General features: G+C 40.6%; 1 protein-coding gene across 3 annotated transcripts; it reads right to left on the bottom strand.

The window, feature by feature from the left end:
- Positions 1–178: 178 nt before the first annotated feature.
- LOC139910787 (uncharacterized) lies at positions 179–18,369 on the bottom strand. Of its 3 annotated transcripts, none has more exons than XM_078286472.1 (32): positions 18,163–18,369; positions 15,472–15,551; positions 14,629–14,784; positions 14,217–14,279; positions 13,922–13,972; positions 13,745–13,818; positions 13,242–13,618; positions 12,830–12,872; positions 12,707–12,744; positions 12,494–12,624; positions 12,300–12,393; positions 11,924–11,988; positions 10,981–11,028; positions 10,790–10,857; positions 10,626–10,669; positions 10,489–10,525; positions 10,088–10,122; positions 9,880–10,007; positions 9,624–9,747; positions 8,915–9,438; positions 7,957–8,182; positions 7,615–7,771; positions 6,881–7,045; positions 6,450–6,572; positions 5,876–5,921; positions 5,676–5,779; positions 5,366–5,490; positions 4,866–5,237; positions 4,234–4,517; positions 3,625–3,726; positions 3,235–3,387; positions 179–2,201 (listed from the first exon to the last, which is right to left on the bottom strand). In XM_078286472.1, the coding sequence occupies exons 1-32, from the start codon at positions 18,249–18,251 to the stop codon at positions 2,098–2,100; spliced, it is 4,230 nt and encodes a 1,409-aa protein (XP_078142598.1). In that variant the 5' UTR covers positions 18,252–18,369; the 3' UTR covers positions 179–2,097. The 3 variants fall into 3 exon arrangements, with proteins under 3 accessions (XP_078142598.1, XP_071754309.2, XP_078142599.1); XM_071898208.2 differs by having other exon boundaries at positions 10,489–10,528; XM_078286473.1 differs by lacking the exons at positions 15,472–15,551; positions 18,163–18,369 and adding an exon at positions 14,381–14,397 and having other exon boundaries at positions 180–2,201; positions 10,489–10,528; positions 14,629–14,749.
- Positions 18,370–18,408: the final 39 nt, after the last annotated feature.

Below are 18,408 nucleotides of genomic sequence, written 5' to 3' on the forward strand. Positions count from 1 at the left end.
TTCACCAAATGCTGTTCTATCCCTATTGAGAAAAGTAACTTTTGTTAAGCAGTGGCCACCTACAATTAAAGTGATTGGGGAAAAAAAATATCTCAACTAATTCTTTCCAAAAGGAAATTGAATTGGCAAATGGTAATCAAGGATACCTTTGCAATATTTTTGCCAACTTGAAGCTGCTGTAAGTAAATTTGGCAGGAAAGAGATCAAATCTCCGGAAATTCCAACCACGCCTCCCACTCCTAGTGAGTGACAGGAGGAGCGATTGACGAGGACAGAGTCACGCCCTCTGTCTCAGGTTTCTCCTCATTGGTCGGATGGGTTTCCACACATTGAAAAGAGAATAGCAGAAGAATGAGGGTACTGCTGTTTCTGAGATTCTAACATATCCCGCTTGTCTTTGGCCACCAAACACAGCAATTTATTTATATTACTTATAAATAAATATGAATCCATAAAAGTTACCTACTGCAGCTTTAAGAAAACATAGAAATATGAATTTTTATTATAAAAAAGTTAAGTCAGCATAAAAAACACAGAAGAATCTAGTGCTACGCTTTCCCTTCGGAAAGCTCTTTACTCTTGGGGGGGAAAAAATAGGAACACAGATCAGAGCATGCAGTTGTAGATATTGCTTTGTAACATACCCAGATACGTAACACCTTACACAGATGACACAGTGATGACACCTGAACAGCTAAATGGCACATTACTGGATAAGGATACATTTTTTTATTTCAGTTCTATCAGTGGAACAGAGTCCAATTTTGAGCACATGGATAAGTGGGTAAAACCGGAGGGTGACGGTGGGGGTGGAGGGGCACAAACAATGTCATAACAGCTTCATAACATTCCTGGCTAAGACAAAGCCTTTGTTTTTTACCTGAACAGACAATTGTCAGGAGGACTTTTATTTAATCGCTAATTTGACACACTGCCGCTGCTGTGCCACAAATATGATATGAACACTTCATTAAAACTAACATTAACATTCATCTTCATGAATGTGACATAGTTATTATGAAGGTTTTGTTCAGTTGTTATGAATTTACACCATATTTAATGCAAAGTGTTACCTAATGATTGACAGTCCCTACTCAAATGTGCCTGGGTGTACAATGAAGTGGATTTCTCTTAAAAAATGTGGAGCATTTTTTTTTTACGTTTTCTGTGCTCGCTACCACAGCTGAGCAGATTTGTCACATTAAGATATGGTGGATTTACCTCGCTCTTACATTAGTAGCACTTGTTACAGCACTTGTGAGAGGAAGCTAGTGAATCCACCGCTCTGCAGAAAGCCCCTCAGCAGCTGGCATGAAGCAGGATTATGGCGCTAACATGACTGCCATGTAAAACTGCAATAGCAAAACTCTTATCAGTTACTTGGGATATTACTTAACAGCTAGCCAATGTTATGTCACATCTTCATTGTGACAAATTTTGACATTACATTTTCACATTTGATAAATTCCATTTTTGTATTTCACAAAAATTGTAAAAAAAATTATGCAATACTTTGGCCTGTCTTCTGCACACTTTGCCTGGTGTTGACGTTTTTAGGTTCTCTGTTCTGAAAAAATAATCTGGACATTTTCATTGAAATGTAATTAGTTATTTATCAAGGACTTGGTTTAGTCGCTGCCCAGAAACTCACCCATGAGTACAACATCTATCATCTCTCCCCAGTCTGCTTTTGACTCATGTCTGATGAGTCAGCAGCCAGAGGTTGGTGCGAGGACTGGACTGTGTATCTCAACAGTATGGAGCAAAGACATCGGTGTGTCACTCTGCTGTGTTAATAATATATATATTTAAAATACCGTTGGAACATGATTACATAACATCACAGTACAATGGCGTAGCTTGTTGAGGGTTCCTCTTGGAAATGCAGTAAAAAAATAATTCTTAAAAATATAGAATAGTGTGCAAATCAAGCACAGTAATGCATGCATAACTCAAGCAGGTTTTCCATGGCCCATTCCAAGTCATTATCATAGATCTGACATACAGAAGGTTTTAACATGAGTTACTCTGTATTAATGCAGCATTTACATGCAGATATTTCAATATAAATCAAGCAGTCCTCGGGAGTTTCTCGGGTCAGGGTGTTTGTTGATTTCTGTATTGCCTGTTGAGCTCGTTGAGGATCACATCAGAGCTGGGGTCTTCATCAGCTGTGATGGCTCTGTCTTCAAATGGACTGCCTGCAATGGGGTATAACTGAGTCACTGCCTCTCCTTAATGCAAGTCACTACAGAGCTGTTTCTGATAAATTTGCAGAGAACCATGCGTGCAGAGGCATTTTAAAACTGACCTGTAGAGAGCATCTCAAATGCTAACAATCTGTTTTTCAAGTCACTAATGAAATTTGGTACACACTTTGAAGTATTTGTCAAAATCTAATGCTTGGTTTTGATTTGTGCATGTGGGTGCCACACAAGGGTGTTGGGCTTGGGGTATTTATTTTTTTTTATTTTTAGGGCTTAGGTGTGTGGAGGAACAAAGGACGGTGAGTCCTCTGAATTCTACATTAGAGGTTCTCAATCTTGATCCTCGAGACCCAGAGCCCTGCCTGTTTTCATTGTAGCCATCTAATCAGGCACTGATTTACACCTGGGATACCAGGTGAATGCAGTGAACTATCTGGTTGGACAGAAATCCAACAGCACTCTGGGTCCAGAGAACCAGGATTGAGAACCACTGCATAAAGTCAGCTGGCAGCATTGGTCAAAATAGACATATTGAAGGAGCTGCAGCGAGATAAAAACTGTTTTTGATTAAATGAGCTAGGCTGAGTAAATCCTGCTATTAAGATGACTGCACTCACTAAAACACATTCCTAAATATTGAGAATGTCAATACAGTCATACATATAAAAACAGTCAAGCGTTGACATAGCAGTGACCACACAACTCCCAGTCAAGCCACAACTCCCAGTCAAGCCGTCCTGACTCCTGCTCACAGTGACACATTGACAGGTGAAAGGTGAAACAGAGCCTGGCTAAGAGGATCAGCTGCTTGTGACTGAGATTGAAATGGCCCTAGTAAGCCATGCACTTTTCTACATACTATGATTATCATAATACAGTGGCAGTTCAGAGCAATAAAGTGAATCAGCATGGATAACAAGAATGCTCTGTCTCTATCTGTCTTCCCTAACATCTTCCCTCTATGCAGATTTTCTAAACATTAGAAACATTCCCATGGCTCAAAAACAAACAGATTTCCTTTGCTCACCAACGCCACTGAGCTGCTCTGAAGAGTCGCTGACGAGATAAGAGGAGGAGCTGGAGGAGTTGTTGGACTGGGAGGACTTGAAAGAGTGAAGAGATGTTACTCGGGTCACTGATGACTTCTTCACGGTCTTCTGTGTTGCTGTACGACTCCACTCTATAAGAAGAAATTTGAATCAGACAAAAGGTAAAATGAGTGTGAAGCATTTGTTATGCGATTATTTACAATCATCAAGCATCTAATGCAGTCACATTTTTTACTTTGAAGGAGCAAGATCTCCATATTCAGAAGAGGCTGAACAATTAGAAACCAGTAAGAGGGCTACTGGAAGGCCAAGTCTAGGTTGCCAGCCAGATTTGGCGGGCTGCAAAGTTCAAAGTGAGCGGTTCTGACCTGAGTTCTCTGCTAGTCTCAGTTTGCCGCAGCACAGGTAGGTCCTCCAATGCCTCCTCACATTTTCCTTCACCGCACAGTGGAACAGAAATATGAAGAACCCTACAAAACAAAAATAGCATTTATAGTTTTTGATGATACCTCACCTGATATGTTTTATAGTCGGCAGTATTGTAGTCATCAGTGAGGACAGAACTAAAAAACTAAAGAAAATGGTCGGTGCTACTGAACTGAAACCTTTATAAAGAAACCAACACATTCTTCTTCTTATTATTGCTGTGGACCCTAATAATTAAAGAAGGTACAGTACCTACTGAGAAATTTTACATTGATTAGCCGTTTAAAAGACGTCTAAATGGATGAGGCTACATAGGGTTTAAAAATGAAGAAGAGGAAGAGTCCTCTGATATTTACAGTTGTTTATGAATTGTTTAAATATGTAATAATGTATTTGCTGCTTGGTGTAAAACTTTCTATACATAGCCAAAAAAGATCCCGGGCTATATGAGAGCTAAAGCATAGACGTGAGGTTGAAATGCCGTTGGGTATGGTTCCCATGTTTGTGTTGGACTCCTGTCAAGTCAGTAGCTAGATGAGTCATCAGCTCACCTTGCAAGGAGTTAAAGATGGCAAAGAGGTACATGAAGGCCAGGTTAACGGGCCCCCACGCAAAGAAGGCGAAGCCCCAGGTGAGGCCCAGGAGGATGGTTATCCCCGCCACACTGCGCATGTCCTGCAGCGTGCTGCGGTGCTGCACGTTGTGGGGGTTCTGCCTCTTGATCCGACACAGCTGCACCATCACCACAATGAACATGATGAGGTTGAACAGGAAAATGACACAGAAATAGGCCACCACTGCTACATAGAAGGCAATGTCATTTTTCAACCAGCAACTGTGGGAGAGAATCAAAGCTTTAGTATTTTAAGAGAGTTTCATCATTACGGAATATTAGGGCCATTGTAGGTGAATTTTTTTTACCGCAGCCAGGGGAAGGGTGGTAATATTTTGAGAAAAAACTCAGAAATTCTGAGATTAAAGTCAGGAAGTGAAAAATATTTTTTTCTTGCAAATTTCTTTGTTTTTTTCTCAGAATAAAAAAAAAAAATCACCTACAATGGCCCTAATACTCTTCCGTACATCATGTATCTTGGTGATATATTTTTTAATTCCTATTTTTCTAAAGAATAATGTACATGTTACTGCAAATATAGCATCTTACAGATCTCACAAAAAGACTCACAAGTCCTCAGTAGAGCCGTCAGTGAATTTCCCATAGGTGACAAGGCCGTAGTTGTCTTTGTCAACCGCAATAACGATAATGACCACCAGGAGTGGGATGCCCCAGCCGACCAGCGAGAACTTGAGCATGTAGCGCGACACGTAGCTGTTGAAGACCTTGACGAGGGCCAGGTACATGTGGATGGCCTCGAGCCCCATCCAGGTGAAGGAGGCCAGCAGGAAGTAGTGGAGGAACCAGGCGGTGGAGATGCAGAGGCCCACGGCCTCCGGGTAGAGAGCCAGCCATGCGTCCACCAGGAAGACCAGGTTCAGCAGCAGCAGAGCCAGGCACAGCTGGATGAGGATTTTAGACGGGATGTCCTTACGCAGCTTCCTGCAAGTGTTCAAATGGTTAAGAGAACTTCTCAATGGACTCCTCCCAATCATCAGGTCATTCACAGTGTGTCTATAATGTTTGGTCTTGATTGGGTGTATCTTGTGGCTCTCTGACGTGGCTCTCACCCGAAGGCCAAGTAGGTGAGGAGGGTGACGGCTAGGAAGATGGCGGAGATTCCACAGCCAATATATGTGATGTAAGTAAGGATGGTGGCCTGGAGGCGACTGGTTATAGGCTGTCTAGAGAGGTCCTGTAAGAAGAAAAACCAAACAATTATCAGTAAATATCTGCCCTGCTGAAGTGTCCTTGAGCAAGACACTGAATGGTGTGGGGCAAGCGAAAGGATGGATTTCTCCTTTGGGGATGGATCAATAGAGTATCACGAAAACAAAAGAAAGGAAAGGAAAGGAAAGGAAAGGAAAGTAACCATCTTACCAGCAGAATAGCAAAACTGGTTAGATGGTTGCAGCCACAAATTGTCTCGTTGTCCGTGCTGTTTCGGACAAAGCAGCCGTTTGGGTTCCAACCGCCTGATCCATCTAGAGGTAGAAAATACAGTAGAGGAGATCAATCATACTTTCATCAGAGTTCATTTATCTTCATTTCATTCCGATAGACGGCAGTAGAAAACTTACCATTCCGCGTAAAGTCCCAGAAAACACACGAAGCCACAAAATTAGCCTGTGATTTTGGAGAATGCAAAACAGAGTGTATCAGTTTATTATCACTACCTTGTGTTGTGTTTTTTTTTTTTTTTTCTTCTCTGTTGTGAGTGACACAACACTGAACCTTATCTTTCCATGTTGGGGTTAGGGTTAGGGTGTCTTATTGCGTTTATTGCTCCCCGCAGGGGCCATCTTGCTGAATGGTGGAATGTGAGAGATGTGTTGGTGACTAGAGGTCACTCACAGTACGCATCCTGGCCAGTCCCAGCCTGTGGAACTGACTGATGTGTCCTCATAGTTCAGATGCTTGTCTGCATTTTAATTCAAGTTGTTGCTTTGTGTAAAAAATGCTCTTGTGCTTTTGGTTTTCTATTTCTTTTTTTCTCCATTTTTGACAGAATTAGATATCAACCCTAGAGGTGCCTTTTGTTTATTGTGTTGTTTCTTGTTTAGTTTATTTGAGTGGGATAAAACGCTCAAAGAACTTTGGAACATAGCATACAGTTAGATGCAGTTTTATGAAAGTTTTATGAAATTGACTCACTGGAATGGGCTCTGTGTTCCTCAGGTGAATTACAATGTCCTCCTCCAGTCCTGTAATTGACAGGTTGGCCACACTCGCCCCCAGGACCCCACTGATAAGCCTGCGCTCTCCCAAGGATCTGTCCTGCATCGCCATTGGGAAACAACACAAGTGTTAAATTTGTAAATACATAAATGTTTCAGTGCTTCATCACTTAATTTCAAATCTCATTAGTTTCCTTCAAAACAGTTTAAATACTTTTAGTCAGTTTAATTTAATTTAGTGATAAAACAGAAGCAAAAGGATAGAAACAGTGGTAAAATGATAAAAAAAAACAAAAAAAAAACAGAAGAGAAACATTGTTACAGGTGTAATAAAAATCCAACTGATAATGATGGGATGTGGTCCTGCTTTGCCTTAGCTACAAATGCAAATATATAGTATGTATTGACCTGGAACACTGTGCTCTTCTGGTAGAAGTTGAACTGGACTCTGGAGGCCTGCTGCTGCTCCTGGGTGGTGAGGTCCTGTGTGAGAGAAGGGGGCAACCTGATGGAGCCTTGAGGGATGGAGGACTTTGTTCTCACACTCCTCCTGGTCCTGGGATCTCCGCGGACCTGCAGCACAACACACATGGGACAGGGACAAAGTTTACAAGCAGGCTACTTAAACGGATTTCATTATCCTAGCTTGATGAAGGTAAAGGTTTCTTACATCTTTGCTTGGGGCAACTGAGGTGAATCCCTCACAGGATTTTACCGGTACAAAATACTATGTTGTATCCAGGGGGATGTCGCTGTGATGAAAGGAAGTGGGTTTGATGCGAGGCTCATGATAAAATAGGAGATGATTTCCCAACATTTGCTCAAAATATCTGGACAGCGTTGTGGACAGTTTATGTTAGAATAACTTTTTTCAATGGAAGTTATGTAGAACATTTTGAAAATGCAGTTGTAAGTGCAGGTAGTATGTCTTAACCTGAAACCTAATTTTATTCACTATTTCAATTGTCTAAAATTTCTAAAGCTTGTATATAGGGCTATATAGGGCCTTACTGCAAAATAACCAGCATTTCACAGCACTTTTGAATCTGGCAGTACTGATGTTTTCAATATTGTCCGCTTGATTTAATTTACTCATAATATACTTATTACAGGTGTAATAAACTGGAATATTTGTGTCATACCTGTACATTATTGGGGTCTGAGATGGAAAACGACGTTTCCTCAAAATTACTGCCATCGGTTGTTTTCACAGACAGAGCCAGACCCTGGGACAGGATGGTCTCAGCTTCTCCTTCAATCTCCAGCTTCAACCCCACTGTATCAACAATCCCTATGATCCTGATACAACAAATTGGAGGGTTTTTAATAATATTGCCAATCTTCATTAAAGGCTTTTCGGTCATTCCATCCACACTCTTTACTTTGCACAGTACAGGAGAAAATGTATTTGAATGTCAAATTAATAGAGACAATTTGTAATTCTGGCAAAATGCAAACAAATCATTTCCTTCAGCAGAGCTCACCTGTTGGAGGAGTCGGCCACTGTGTCAGGAGAAGCATCCAGCAGGTTGCTGACAATGTGGATGGAGGTGTTTCCCAGTGCCAGGCTGATGGTCGGACCTGCCAAAAGAGCCTCCAGCTGAGACACGAGCTGATCCACCTGGCTGGAGTTCAGGTTGGACACGTTCCTAGTCAGCTCAAGCAGCGCGTTGGCTTGTCCTTCTGTGCTTCCTGCTGTAGTCAGCGGTTCTGAGGGAAAAACAATACGTTGAACTGCTGTACAGTAGCTTATGATATGTGAAAGTGCAGGAATCCAAAGTGAATTCCTGGCTCATGCTGTTTTCAGATTTCGATGTTTATGGAGCTAAACCTGTATTGTAACTGAATCAAAAGTATTGTAACTGAAAGAAAACGATTCACAATCTTAAGCCACATATGTGTTTAAGGTGTTGACATAAGCATGGAAATTGTACACACCATTGCAAATTGTAATCGTTATGTCAACTTGACTGTGAGTTCCACAGCAACTGGAGAAAAGAAATTAAAATCTGCCCTGAAACTGTGCAAACACACCAAGATTTGCCCATCTCCCCACATCTCCCCACACTTAAGATTCCCACAGCACAGTTACAATTCACTGTCAGTTGAGGTGGCACCGTTTTTGATTATGTACATGGCCATAGGCTACAGAGCCGACCAATCAGATTGTAATGGTGTGTGTGCAAGTTCCATGCTTATGTCAACACCAAAAACACATATGTGACTTAAGATGTACACTTGTGAATCATAATTTTCTTTCAGTTACACCACTTTTGAATACAATTACAGTTACTCTCTTTCAGTTACACTTTTTCTGAGTTCAGTTACAATTACTGTCTTGCAGTTACAATTCGTCTGAGTGTGGTTAAAATACTTCAGACTAAAGTTTAGCGCCATGGATGTTGCAACACAGTCCTACACACAGCTGAGATGATAACAAACCTGTTATGTTGGTTGCAGGGACTACTGTTGGGCCCGTAGAAACCGTTGTGCCCGTAGGAAACGTTGTGTTCATAGAAATCGTTGTGTTCGTAGAAATTGTTGGGCTCAAAGAAGTCGTTGTGTTCATAGAAATCGTTGTGTTTGTAGAAATTGTTGGGCTCAAAGAAATCGTTGGGCTCATAGAAGTTGTGGTGTTCATAGAAGTCGTGGTGTTCATAGAAGTCATGGTGTTCATAGAAGTCGTTGTGTTCATAGAAATCGTTGCATTTCCAGTGGCTGTAGTTGTGTTGGGTGCTGCTGTCACTGTGACTGTGACATTAGCGGCAGTAGTAGTATTGGGGGCTGCAGCTGTTGTATTCAGTGGGGATGAAGTTACATTTACAGAGGGGGAGGTGGTGTTTTGCTGTACAGAGGTTGGAATCAGAGTAGAGGTTGTTGCATTTGGGCTGGCTGTAGTAAACAGTGGTATGATGCTCTGATCACACTGTTGTTTCAGGAGGACACACACATTTTGTCCTTTTTGACTAGAAAGAGAAGGGGACAAATAAGATCTTAAGTGAATATACATTTAGAAATCTGACATAAAGTTGCACATTCTGTGCAATAACAGTACAAACAGCCCTGAAATAAATTACTATCATGTCCACTGACTTTTTAAGATTTAGTTAAGTTAGTGTAGAAGATATGAATGTAAGGAGATTATACAGACCAGCTGAGGATGTCAGCCACATACTCCTCCGCCAAACAAAACTCAGAGGGCGTTAAGTCTGAGAAAACCTGTGTGAAGTTCGATTTCAGTGGATTTCCGCTGACTTCTGAATCCTCACAAATTGCTATGTGACACAGAAGATCAAACACAAATGAGAAGTCTTACAGGACACACCTGCAGTTATTTTGTTTGACTGTATGAACTGATATTGAACACGTGCATGGAGCTGTTTCCCTGCTGTGGCTAATGCACGCACCTGCTCGAGTCACTATTCCATCGTAGTAGATGTGTTCCTCGGACTGGAGCACGGTCAGTAAGGCCGTGGAGACAGCGCACACAGGGACCTCGTGGGCAAAGCTTACAATCACATTGCAGCTGTGGAGACTAGAAATAAAACAAGTTAGTTCAGTATCAGTGCATGGCAAGTTCCCCCAAAGGTAATATGACAATATGACAAGACTCACTTTGTGGTTCCGCCCCCACAGTTCACATAGGAATCCTGTGTGAAAATGAGACACACAGTATGAAAACCATTTATATTTTAGTCAAACTAGGTCATGTGACGATGTTAACTTAATACATTCAGGCATGTTTTGGTGTTTGAACTTACAATGCTTCATTCTTCTTAATATAACTTATAATTGTGAATTGTGAGTTAGTGTATGAATGTACAACCATGAGCATGAATCAGAGATTTCTGTATGTTTAAACAATTTAAATCTGATCGCAGAGTCAGAGCAGGCTGTAGGCTAGTGGAAATAACCTGAATGTCACAATATTCTACACAGTTATTACCATTTATCTATTTGCCATGTATTTTTTTTTGGCTTAAGAGCAATATGAACGTGCTTTGGAGGCTCTTTACCTCATATTCAGATGCAATGATGGACAATGGACATGAACTGCTGTAAAGGAACATTACCAGGATTGTCAGTTCTTCATCATAATATATTTACCCAGTACAAATGGATTTGAATATGCTTGAGTAATTGAATAACATACTTTGTCTCTGTGGAGCAGGGTGGCGGGGTTTTTAGCCGAGAAATCTGTAGAGAATTGAGAGGTTATTGGTACATGCTACTAGGCATCAACTGATGCCAAGGATAGTTAAATCATTAAGCACAAATACTTAAAACACACAAACACACACACACAGAGGAACTCACCAGAGAGGAGACGTATGAAAAGTTCATTGTGCGGTCTTGTATTGAAATTTGCAAATAATAGTATGCAGCTAAAAACACAGAAACAAAATTAACAACTTTAAATAACAAAAGTTATGTGATGTTGCAAAAGATATGATTTCAGATATCTATTGAGATAATAATTTGGTCTTGTTAATTGATAATGCACTAACCAGTTCCATTGCAGTATGCAGAGCAGTTGCAGGAGGCTTTCTTCTTAACTGAAACACAGTCATATTATGTCTGGATTACTGTTCAAACATCAATATGTACAGAACAGCAGCAAAACAAAAAATATTCAAAAAATAACTTTTATTTTATGGCTGTGCATAAAATTTGCATTGTCATTATAAAATCTTAAGAAAGTATTCAACCCCCTTGACTTTTTTACATTTTGTGGTGTTGCATTCAAAATGGACTCTGGTGTTTTGGATATGTTTGTATCAGTTTGGCTCATCTGGATTTGGAGATTTTCTCCCATTCTTCCTTGCTGATTTGCTCCAACTCTGTCAAGTTGGAATCGGAGCGTCTGTGAACAGCTATCTTCAATTCTTTCCATAGATTATCTATGGGATTCAAGTCTGGGCTTGACTGGGGCCGCTCAAGGACTTTCACATTGTTATTCTGAAGCCATATAAGTTGTGGCTGTATGCTTAGGGTCATTCTCCTGCTGGAACATATAGGATCTTGGGCATGCTGAAGCGGGTCCTCCTCAAGAATCCGCCTGTGTTTGGCTCCATTAATTGTTCCCTCTCTCCTGACAAGTCTCTCAGTCCCTGCCACAGCATGATGCTGCTGTCGTCACCGTACTTTCTGCCAGACGGAGTGCTCTGCATTACGGCTGAAGAGTTCAACTGTTGTTTCATCAGACCACAGACTCTTTGGCCTCCTGCTCTCAGAGTCGCTCATGTGCCTTTTTGCAAACTCCAGGCTGCTGACATGTGCCTGACACATTCAGGCAACACAACACACAACACCATGTGGAAAAAGTCAAGGGGGTTGAATACTTGCTGAAGGCACTGTAGTTACAGATACAAAACTTGGATGATCCCGCGCACACCAGAAAAACTTGTATACTGCAGTTATAGATGTTTAGGCAAAATGCTATTATCTCACCTGTTGGTATGCCACAATGAGTTGAGTTCTTTTCAGGTGCCACATATACAGTCCCCGACTCTTCACTGTTGTAAGATAACCACATACAATAAAAGATACAATGTTACAAAATTTATGGCACAACATTACATTGTCATATACATTTGCCTTTACATTCCGCTTAGGAATTTAGCTGACACCAGAGCAATTTACAATAATGCAACTTTAGAATACGTTACATTTTCTAGATTTGTAATGAGTGCAAGTGTCAGAGCTATGGTGCCCTGTCAATAGAGGAAATAAATATTCCTGTGTCTAGAATGGCAATATAATGGAGAAGTGTGAGGTAAAAAAAAACAAAAAAAACAAGAGAGATCAATAATACAGAGCAGCTTACCATGATCCGTTCACAGCACCGGTATAAAAGCATATGTTTGGCTCTTGGGTGAAGCTATTGTACTCCATGTGGCCATTTCTTTGAGGCAGCCTCCCTGCACAATGACAAAGACCCTTGCTTGTATAATGGGAACTCATCCCTAGGAAGCTCAATATGTAAGTTATTATGTATTTCAGAATATGCAACATACTCACCCACTCTTTCTGCTCTTTTTCCCACCACATGGATGTGCGTGGAGGTTTTCCCGCCCCGACACAGAGAACGCAGGATACAACATGGACATGTGGGCTGCTTCAGCTTCAGCAGTACAGTGCAGTTAGTCTTCCTGGAGTTGAGCGGCAGTGTTAACGATTAGGAGGTAACGGATACTGGACAGTCATTTGAAAACAGTTAAATATTTTACTGACCTTATCGCAGTTTTCGTGGAGCATGAAACTTCAATTCCCTGTTAAAACAGATGGATCTATCCTGATTAACACAATCCTTCTCTTCACTGGTAACCCACATGAACACATTAAGATATTGCTTACTTGAAATAGGTTGATACCAGTCATTCCACCATCACCCATCTCACTGAAAAAGAAATTGTGACAAAATTAATGAATTAAAAGTCAGTTGTCCCCAGATGTGATTTGGGGACCCTCAAGGTCCTTAAAGGGGTCAAATTAGACAAATAGAGGTGTAATTTCAGTCATGAGTTCATTACCATGGCTTAAGAATGATAAGATAAAATGCTGTTCATAGGCTTCACTCTCTCCTTACCTACAGTGTAGACAGAGATGCATTTTTGTACTGTAAAATCAGCAGATGGGTGTATTCAAAAAGTAAAAAAATCTATTTTGTGGTCCATATTGTGAAAAGGTTTGAGCATCCTGAGTTCACAGTCATTCATTCATTCATTCATTCATTCATTTAATACATAAGAAATCATAGCAGTGATACCCAGTTGTGTTGTGCGGCCAGCTGCTTGTCGTCATACTGTAGTTAGCATCAAGAGGTGTGCTGTGATTGTATGAAGACGTGACATTTGTCGAAGGACTGATTGTCGTCGTGCCGCTGTAAAGCGTCGTCATCATGCTGAAGTTGGTTGATGAGGCTGTCAGGCTGTAGTTCTGCGTTAGCGTTGCCGTGGTAACATTGTAAGGTGTTGTTGTAGTTGTGTTGTAGCTGAGTAACGACGTCGTCATGTTGTGTGTCGGCTCGTATGAGGGGCTGACAGATGTGGTTTGCAGAAAGTCATCATCTGAGCTGGTGGTGTTTGGTTCTGTATGGTTTGGGGACCTGCACCTCTCCAAGTGGTTTTGAAACAGATGATGGAGCTGAAAAAGGAACAGCATTCTCATTATATTTATCATAGGACTAAGAAGCAGACATCCAGAATATGGATGAGAGACTGTAGTCTGCTGTAGTCTATAGCCAGTTTGCCCACATCCCAGCCTACATACCCAGGTACTAATGTCTGATTCATTCTTCTCCTCTCCTGTCACATACACAGTGACTTCCAGCCAGTAGTACACTGCTGTAAGGAAAAAAACATGGGACATACTTGAAGTAAAAAAAATCAAACAAAACAAATTAAGCTGCTAAATGTATATATATTTCAACCTGTGACTTTTACTTACATTGATTAGTACAGGATTGTGAGGAGTTGCACTGCACCTGTACTGGTGGCTCTGAATCCACAGCAAGAGACAAAGGTGAGGAAGAGATAAACAATAGTCTGGTGAGAATTACTGTACTTCTCTATAGAGAAACTGTTGTTGCTCAGTGTAACATACGTCTCCTGTATTGTACAGTATGCCAACAATTCAACTATATCATGGGGCGTATTCTGTTATATGTCCTGTACGTCCTGTCATTAGTCTTCGTCTATTATGCTGCACCCATTTACCTATAGTGAGACTATTTATTTCATACCTTTTGTGATGTTATGAATGACTGTTGTTTGCGGAGCTCCACTGAATGTTTTTGTTGTGGTCACTAGAATGGAAGACAGAGGGTATTGACATTAAATTAATAATTTGAATGTTAAAAGGGGAATTATGAACAATGAACCACATTTTCAACCACATTTGAAATACTGCAGAGTTATGAGACACTGTTGGCCACAACGGGTGTGGTCAACGGCAGCAATGTGGGAACACATAGAAAGACAATTGTGAAGGACAGAGACACTAGTTATTATGCTTTGTCAGAGGTTGTGAGGGATGGCGTGGGAATTTTTTGTTTAGAGTGAGTGCTGCTGAATGAGATATGGCCTCTGTCATTGCTGGTGTTTGCACTGATATCTCTGTGATTGGAATGATTTTGTTCGTTTTTGCCAGTTTACCTGTTTGAGGCGCATTTGTTGTGTTAGTGTGTGACAGGACGGGTGTTACGGCAGGAGAAGTTGCTGTGGATCTTGTGGTCCCAGGGGTGGTTGTTGATGTTGGAGTAAGGGGAGTTAGGGAAGTAGTTGAGGAAGTGTGATTGCATGAAACATGACCTGATGGGGGAAACAGAAAGATTATCCTCCGTCTGTACAGAACTAACTAATTTGATATTTCTCCTTTGGTCATTGATGACTAAATGAAAAAAGGAGAAATATCAAATGAAGAACAAAGACTTCATGGTTATTTTGTGACCCATAGCAATATTATTATAGACACTTTTGTCCTGAAATTGATACACAGATTAAAAATTGTAGTGAGTAGTGATATCAGTCGGTCTTAGTATATATGTAGTGTTAAGGTAGCGCTCTAATGGAGTTATGTGTTGACTTATCACAGTCTACTTGCCTAATGTTCCAGCTTACATTTCTTCCTCTTTGTTTTCATGTTACTCATATTTTCCACCTCCTCTGCATGGAGGCTACAGCTTTGTCAACTGTTGTGTTTTTTGGAAACAGTCGCTACTCAGACCAGACAAGCAGGTTATCTATATTTGGGAGTCATTCTACGTGTTCACGTGTGTGTGTGTGGATGCGTCTTTGTGTTGATTACATGACTGACACTGAATGACTGGCATTTCAGACACTGTAAGGTTTGAATAGACGTTCAGAGATGTCGGTCTAGATAACTCCAACAGCTGACAGACTAATGAGTCTCCTGTCCGATGTCTGCATACAACCTTTGTCATCTTTTACCCTCAAAAGCTTCTCAAATACTTTGCCATTCCTCACGTCAAAGCTTACCTGTGAGCAGAAAGACTAGAAGAGCTAGCTGGAACCAACATGGACATCTGACATGTGTGCCTGGCTTGCTGTTCTTCACTCTGTAACATAACAAACAGAATCATTTGATCACTTTTTATGATTTCATGTTTATCATCAGGCCTAGGCTTAATTATATTGAATGAGACATTCAGCACTTTTGTTGAGCTTTTGTTCAACAAAAGACATTTGGAGAAAAGTGTCAAGGAGCGAGTCGCACTGAAAATTCCCAGACATGACAAAACACGTACGGCACTTAACATCTAATCCGGGGAAACTCAGGATACACACTGAAGGCCCTCTTTGCAATTCTTTGATAGCTTTGTGGTTATATCTGTGTTTCTGTTCAATTAATCAACTAAGTATATCACGTAATCCCTTTTAAGAGATAAATAATCCTAAAGCAAACATTTTAGTGCATTCCTGTTCAGACACACCTTTCAGTAAAATCATGCCTCAATACATTGGAACAATCTAATTACCTTTATCACAGCTTTGGGAAACTGCAAATAGAAATATAGTACAAAAACACACACATTGGTATGCACGGATAAAGGGCAAATGTTTGCTCGGGCCGGGCTTTTCTGAATGGTTTACCTTTGTCATGAAGCTGTGATATTATCATGCTGTGAATGAAAGAATATTGTGGTTGCCGAAGACAATATTTTTTACTTCATGATTATTTTCCTGCAGTGCTCTGTACACCAATGTGCATATACAGTATACACTCTAATACGCTTTATTGGTTACATCTCCCTGTTTTAACCATAGACTGTAAAAAATAGGTTTAAACAAACAGCTCGCTCCTCCACACAATGAATCACGTATAAATAAAGTATTGAGAGGTTCTATTACTGCTGGACTAGACAGCCAAGACACATGGTTTGAGTGACTTTAAACATGGTATGATTGTTGGAGCCAGACACACCGGTTCCAGCATCACAGAAACGGCGGCACTGTTTTGATTTTCTCACGCTACAGTTTCCTGAGAATGGTGCGTTAAACAAAAAACATCCGGTCAGTGGCAGTAAAAACACCTCATTGTTGAGAGAGGTCAGAGGAGAACCGCAAGACTAATTCAAGGTAACAAGCGGGCCACAAGTGTGCAAATAAGAGCTCAGTACAACAGTGGTGTGTAGAAGAACACACAGCTTATGCAACACTGAAGCAGATGGGCTCCAGCAGCAGAAGACCCTGTCAACTAAGAACAAGAAGATGATACATGTAGGCCTACATCAAAATTGATTGATGATTGAAGAGTGGAAAAATGTTGCCTGGTCCGACAAATTCCAGTTTCTGTTGCAACATGCTGTGACAGAGACAGAATTTGTCATAAACAGCATGAATCCATGGATCCCTCCTTCCTGGTTGGCCTAGTGGTTTGTAATGGTGTAGGGAATCTGTTCTTTTCTTAAGTCCCTCAGTACCAGTGGAGCATCGGTTGAACAGCACAGCGTACCTAAACATTGTTGCTGACCAGGTGCATCCCTTCATGGCCACAGTCTGCCCTTTTTCTAATGGATCTCAACATGTTTCCAGAAACATGATTTGAGTTTACTGCAGTTCCCAGATCACAACCGAATAGAGCAACTTAGAGACGAGGTGGAACGGGATGTTTGCAGCATGAATGGATACTTAGTGTATATAATAATAATAAAAAAAACATAATTATTATTATTGTTGTTGTTGTAAATAATTGTTAATTATTAATTTTCATTATTATTACCTCCGCCAAGGAGCTTATGTTTTCGGTGCCGTTTGTCTGTTTGTTTGTCTGTTAGCAGGATTACGGAAAAACTACTGGCCCGATTTTCATGAAACTTCGTGGAAGGGTGTAGCATGGGCCAAGGAAGGACCCATTACATTTTGGAGCGGATCCGGATCCGACTCACAAACAAGCAATAATAGCACGAACCTTGGCGGAGGTCTGCGCTCTCCGAGTGCCCTTCTAGTTCATTTTTGTTTTAACTTCATTTGTGTAGCACGTTTTTAAAATGCAGTTTGCAAAATTCTCAAGTAAAATTAAACAGCATTATCATAAAATAAGATTTAAAAAAAAAAAAAAACTAGGAGGGCACTCGGAAAGCGCAGACCTCCGCCAAGGTTCGTGCTATTATTGCTTGTTCGTGAGTCGGATCCGGATCCGCTCCAAAATTTAATGGGTTCTTCCTTGGCCCATGCTACACCCTTCCACAAAGTTTCATGAAAATCGGGCCAGCAGTTTTTCCGTAATCCTGCTAACAGACAAACAAACAAACAAACGGCACCGAAAACATAACCTCCTTGGCGGAGGTAATAAAAACAAGGCACCAAAAGATAAAAGACAAGAACACAGAGCAAGACAATATGAGGGTAAAGAAAATAGGGTAAAGACATCACATAAAAGCATGTCTATAAAAATAGGTTTCTAAAACTAATTTAAAAGTAGGTTTCAATAAGTGATATAGGTATACAGTATCTATATATCTACCTAAGATAAACACTCACTATACATATACATATTGCATTACTTAATTATTGTACCTTAATGAAGATATGCTACTACACTATAGGCAAAACAAACTTGAAACAAATTGGATTTGTTATTCATTATTGTATTTCAGTACAGCTTTGATCTCTTATAATCAGTGTTCCCCAGTAAGGAAAAGTAGATTTAGCGCCACAAAACATTACCTGACAAAATAGGAGGTGTGGAAACATGGAGGTCCCCTATAGCATGTGCCTGAAGCTTTCATGACTTTGTCTTCATCTCCACACAGCATAAGTTTCTCTTTGGCAAGTCAAAAATCCGAATTTAAATACCAGAGCCACACCAAAACAAACAGAATTAAAAATAGATTGAAGGAATCTGAGTTATCGTAGATCTCCAGTAGTGTATAGTGTGTGTAGCAGATGTTTAACTCTAAACTAAAAGAGATT

The sequence above is a fragment of the Centroberyx gerrardi genome, chromosome 11 (genome assembly GCF_048128805.1).
Source record: "Centroberyx gerrardi isolate f3 chromosome 11, fCenGer3.hap1.cur.20231027, whole genome shotgun sequence".
Lineage (NCBI taxonomy): Eukaryota > Metazoa > Chordata > Actinopteri > Beryciformes > Berycidae > Centroberyx > Centroberyx gerrardi.

Bases quoted from the DNA above. Each gene is read 5' to 3' on its own strand.
- LOC139910787 (XM_071898208.2), bottom strand. From the start codon at position 18,251: ATGCTGTGTGGAGATGAAGACAAAGTCATGAAAGCTTCAGGCACATGC. The intron at 15,552-18,162 runs GTAATGTTTTGT...GTTATGTTACAG, and splicing joins CACACCTCCTATTTTGTCAG to AGTGAAGAACAGCAAGCCAG. The intron at 7,772-7,956 runs GTGAGCTCTGCT...TTGTTGTATCAG, and splicing joins GTGGCCGACTCCTCCAACAG to GATCATAGGGATTGTTGATA.